General features: G+C 35.4%; 1 protein-coding gene and 1 long non-coding RNA gene across 2 annotated transcripts in view; both read left to right on the top strand.

Annotated features, from left to right (window-relative positions):
- Nucleotides 1–4,346, top strand: part of LOC107288378 (complement component receptor 1-like protein) — a 16,432-nt gene extending 12,086 nt beyond the window's left edge. The window contains exons 10-13 of the mRNA XM_015816989.1: nt 292–377; nt 3,499–3,681; nt 3,777–3,812; nt 4,339–4,346. Coding sequence (XP_015672475.1) covers nt 292–377; nt 3,499–3,681; nt 3,777–3,812; nt 4,339–4,346 — 313 coding nt within the window. The remainder of the gene's footprint in view (nt 1–291; nt 378–3,498; nt 3,682–3,776; nt 3,813–4,338) is intronic.
- Nucleotides 4,347–4,765: 419 nt separating this feature from the next.
- LOC107288373 overlaps nt 4,766–5,602 on the top strand; it is a 3,549-nt gene continuing 2,712 nt past the window's right edge. The window contains exons 1-2 of the long non-coding RNA XR_001548902.1: nt 4,766–4,790; nt 5,386–5,409. This is a non-coding gene — a long non-coding RNA (uncharacterized LOC107288373). The remainder of the gene's footprint in view (nt 4,791–5,385; nt 5,410–5,602) is intronic.

Raw genomic sequence — 5,602 nt, 5'->3', positions numbered from 1 at the left:
CCCTTGTATTGCATGTCCTGGAATTGCCCAAATTGGAATTTTACAATTTAATTTATAATAATGCTTCTTCCAAACTCGCAATAATGCACTCCTTAAAATATGAGCTTTAAAAACTTGATCAACTTTCTTGTCAAGAAACAAATAAGCATGCCATCCATAAAATAAGTCCCATCCTTCAAGAATCAATATATCTCTATTAATTAAATTAATTTAGCTCTCTTATAATTCTTAAGAGATAACAACATAAGATTTAGAAATGTATATTCTGAATTTCTTTTTCTTTTTCTTTAGGTTTAGGATTATTGGTGAAGCTACACGTAAGTGTATTCTGAAAGACGGCAAGGTTGACTGGAATAGCGCATTGCCACATTGCGAACGTAAGAAGAGATTTTGCTTTAAACTCATTAAAGTTTATGCCATTATTGTTTGGTGCAGCTTCCCAAAAGTTGCAGTGTAATGTCTAGGCTAAGATACAAGGGAGAAAAATTTAAGGCAGATGAGGATTGACCACTCGCTTATCTAGCATTCAAGTTATGATAGATTTTTAAAAAGGTACCTATGATCTGTCCTTGAATTGACAAGTGCTATACACAGAACCTCAAACATTTCAGGCACTTGGCAATCCACTGTTATGAGTGGTGTTGTGTGGTTATGTGACATTTTCCAGTAGAAAATGGCAAAAACAACAACAACCCCTGCTTATTGGATATACTGGATTGTTCCCTTAACAATCGTATGAATCAATTAGCCTGATTTAACACTGGTAACAACAGTTGTAAAATTGAGTCAGGTTACACAGAGACCTTCTTAGCAACAGCTATGACTTTTACCCAAACCTCTGGCCAATTCTGATTGTTAAGCAAGGTCTGTAGAAATAAATCTCCTTGAATAATGTTGTTTAACTAAAGAGTGCAATGAAATCTCCACAAGTTTCTTTATATAACAACTTATTGCTATTCCCAAGAATTGGAAGCAAATTTCTAGCAAGAATGCTAGCGCTTTCTTGCTAAGATTAGAAGATAAATTCCTCAACCAAAACTGCCAGATCATATTCTACATTTTTTATACTTCTTCACACTAATTATCATTCATTCCCATTGCAGTAACTTCCCAATATCTCAAAAATAAGTATCTCTCAATCCTGCCAATGCACTGAAAATGGCATCAATCATAAGGACATTAGCATAATCCCTTTTACAGCTATGGCCTTTGACTGCAACAATGCCTGGATGACAAAAACACACCCATGAACAGGGCAGTCAGAATGGTTTTATTTTTATGTATTTATTTATTAAATGTCTATGCCGCTCATTTTACTAATCCAGTGACTTGGGGGAGGGGAGGAGCTTACAATATAATAAATAGTTTAAAAATGCTGTGATACAATTTATCCTCTGCTACACATGAAGTAAATATTTTGCTCTCAGCTGGTGAAAGGGAACCCTTTCCCTGAATGTTTATTTACTATAGCCCTTTGAATGAAACAACCAGAATATTCTTCCAGTGTCAAAGTATGGCTGTAATTCTAATTAAAAGGTGAATTCAAAGAAATCATTTTCTCCCTCAGACATCCCTTGTAAGCGTCCTAACAATATTCTCAATGGACAATATGATCCTGACCCTAAAGACGAATATTACATTGGATCAGTAGTAATCTATCACTGCAAGGCTGGTTTCTCCCTCATTGGAAATTCAATGATCACATGCATAACTGCAGAAGATGGCCTAAATGGAAACTGGAATTTCCCTGTCCCTGAATGTAAACATAAGGAAAAATAGAAGTGTCTTTAAACTCTAATTAGCTAAATTGCTTTTTTAGTTGTTGGTTGTAAATAAAATTCTTGCAGAAAGCAAATCATTATATAATCTCTGAAGCTCTGTGGTCCCTGCATGAGGGGGGAATCTAAAAAATAACAACGGGGACAGTGGCATGAAACTATGATGCAGCTGTTGAAATGGTTTTGTGCAGTCCTCGATGTGCCCATGTTTTACCTCACCTGTGGGAGCTGCATTGGTTGTCAATTTGCTTCTGAGTGCAATTCAAAGTACTGGTTGTCAGCTTTAACGCCTTTCATGGCTTGGCACCAGGTTATCTGAGGGACTGTCTCTTGCTGTTCGCATCCACCTGACCCACTGGAGCAGGGAGGGAATGTTGTAGGTCCCGTCCCCTAAGGAGGTTCATCTGTCAGGACCCAGAAGAAGAGCCTTCTCTGTCATGGCTCCCACCATTTGGAACATCGTCCCTGCAGAAATTAGACTGGCCCCCACTTTGAAAGTCTTTCATAAGGCCCTGAAGACTTGGTTTTGCCAGCCAGCCTGAAGAACCCAGAGCATGATGGAGCCCATTAAATGTGTTGTTGCGGGGGGGGAGTTTTAAGTTTATATAGCTGCCTACTCGCTCACGTGACTCTAGGCAGCTTACAAACAATATATGTATATGTATATGTATATGTATATGTATATGTATATGTATATGTATATGTATATGTATATGTATATGTATATGTATATGTATATGTAAATGTGTATATATGTGTATATATATATTTGTTTTCGTAGATTTTCACGGGTACAGGTATGCAGGTCTTGGCGTATTCGGGTCTCTTCCCGTGTGTGATTGAGAGTATCTTGGTGATGTTTCGACGAGGTCCCACTCGTCATCTTCAGGCTGGGGTCTTCGGCTTCGTGCCTGTGTGAGCTCGCACAGGCACGAAGCCGAAGACCCCAGCCTGAAGATGACAAGTGGGACGTCGTCGAAACATTGCCAAGATACTCTCAATCTTACACGGGAAGAGACCCGAATACGCCAAGACCTGCATATATATATAACATGCAGACAGCCCAGGTTCGAATCTCAGAAGGGTATGTCTGGTTGAAAAGAACTAAAAAGTTTGAAATGGCTATTCCAGTTCTCCCTTAATTCTTTGTTAGGAATCCAAATTTTGAAAAACATATATATATGTATATATATATATGTATATATGTGTATATGTGTGTGTGTGTGTGTATCATATGCATATGCATATGTATATGTATATATATTCTGTGTTTTTATTGTTTGTAAGCTGCCTAGAGTCACGTGAGCAAGTAGGCAGCTATATAAATTTTCTAAATAAATAAATAAATGCAAATAAAATATATTATAGTAGTATGTAGTATATAGTAGAACTGTAACTGTAATTCTGCTATAATTTAAAAGGCTAATTCAAAGAAATGATCCTGTCCCTCAGATATCCATTGTTCTCATCTTGATAGAATTGCTTATATACCCCTTTTAGCGAAGGGATAGTCTTGTTTTTTTTTATTTTTAGCCCCTAGGTTGTTGCTCTGAGCTGGATGATTCAAAAACAGTGGGAGACATGATTCTCTGGGTCAGAAGAGGGGGAAGCAAATGCTAATTATATATCCTTTTTAGCCAAGAGCAGCTCTTGCTTCTTTTTTTATTGTTTTTAGCCCTCGAGGCTGTTATTTTGAGCTGGATTCCTTTTCTCTTTTCAGAGGTCAAATGTGATCAACCAGAAGTGGAAAATGGGAAAATAACTAATTTACCTAAGCCTTCATATACCTATAATGAGGCTATCAGCATTGAATGCAATTCTGGCTACTCTGCTGTGGGAAGCCTCCATATTAAATGTGGGGCTAACAGTAGGTGGGTTCCTGCCACCCCCAAATGTGTCAAAGGTAACTATTTTACGGTTTTACAGGAGAGTTGGTTGACATTTACTATACAACATTCTGCCTGACTAATCTGAGTCATCGTTTTCTGTTTTCTCCAGTTACACTCCCCCCTACTCAATCAAGTACAGTTAACGGTGAGTTAAAATGTCACAGAACCATTAATGAGGTTTGGGTGTTGAGCTGCTTCAATTAAGTTAGTAGAAATATTTCTGTACCTACAGAAGTCTCCATACAAAAGGAGCCTACTTTCTAGTCTTTCTTATATAGAGAAGCTTGCAGAGGGAATGAATAGGGTATCCTGAAAGAAAGCTTTATTTGGCTGCCATACCAAATAATTCTAGATGATAACTTACACATGTAGGTCCCAAACAGTTTTTCAAAATACATTAGCATTTGGTAGGCTAACAGTATTTCCTAGCAAATGTTTTCTGTTCACCCTCCAAAAGAAGTTTGAAGTTTTTGGGACTGCTGTATTTATGATCCTATATTGAATATCCTTATTTATTAATTATATTTTTATCCCTCCTTTATTAATAATAGTTTAATAATAGTTTTCACTTGTACACAGCTTTTGCAGTGAAAATTGCCTTTTTATGCATCATATAAGTCTATTGTCTGTAATATGTTTTTACATGTTATTTTATCTATTATTATTTTTAGAAATATAAAAGGAATATTACAGCTTGTATTTGTAACCTAATATGGGTGTTCCCTAGGTGGAAACATTTTTTCCTCTTCTTTGAGTTTAATATTGATAACTCATCACAGAATTTTTTTTATTTTTTATTTTGCTATATCACAGATTTTCATTAAAAGGTAGGGCTTTTGTTTTAGTTAGAAATCATTTAATTCGCTCTCACTTGCTCAGAGTTAAAATATTTTCATAATGATTTTATTAAAAGTTTAGCTAGAACATTAAAAGATAATATGAACTAAAAAAGAAAAAAGAAAGGAAAAAGGTGCAAGAAAGTAACTATATATTTCTTTATATATTGCTAAAAATAATTCCTTTTCACCCTTATGGTCTGTATGTTTTCACAATGAATTTTATTTTATCAACATTTTCTGTCAAATTACAGAAAAACCAAATACAACTTCAAAAGATTATGCAGGTAAGACTAAAATAGTATGAGGTAAGCTACTGCACTTGTACCAGCAAGATGGTTTCTTTTTAAATAGTGAAACTGTGGCAGTTTGTAATAAAAGACTTGGGAAAGAAAGAAAGAAAATGGCATTTTCTTCAATTCAACAACACTTGTATGGAAACAATTGTACAATTTTTGTATCCTTCCAAGCAACATAGACACAACAAAGTCCATTTTTTCATATTCAGCACCATATTTCTATCTGTTGTGCAAAATGGCTTGTCCAAAATTAGATCAATTTAGCCAAATTTAGCCAATTTAGCCCCCCCCAAAAAAGTAACCTTCAGATCAAAGCTTTCAATAGTACTGGTTGTAATGTGATGTTGCTCCTAGTATTTGTCCAGTTTTGTTTCAGGGACTCTTTTTTGTGCACTGTACACATTTTACTTCACATATTGAAATTCACAATCTAGCACTTTACTCACCACACTACACTGGCTCTCTATTATTTAATAACAAATGATAATGATATTTTAAATAAACCAGAAAGAGAAAGCATACGTTGATTCCAATGAGGCTCAAAAGTTTAGCTCATTTCTCTTCCCCTTTTTTTCTGTTTTAGAATGTAACAAAACTACAGCACTTGGTAAGTAATTATATGATGAGATATTTCAAAATGTAGCTAGTGCTATTCTGTTTTCATGAATGATGAAAATTTAATTTCTTATTGTTACCATTTGTTCATAATCCATACACGGGAGCTTGGCACGATGTATTTTGACTGCCCAAACTCATCCAATGAGTTCTATAGACAAGTGAGCTCTTAAACTTTTGTTTTT

Source organism: Protobothrops mucrosquamatus, unplaced genomic scaffold (assembly GCF_001527695.2).
Source record: "Protobothrops mucrosquamatus isolate PMUCROS unplaced genomic scaffold, P.Mucros_1.0 scaffold546, whole genome shotgun sequence".
NCBI classification, from domain to species: Eukaryota; Metazoa; Chordata; class Lepidosauria; order Squamata; family Viperidae; genus Protobothrops; species Protobothrops mucrosquamatus.
This window is presented reverse-complemented; position numbering and strand designations above follow the sequence as displayed.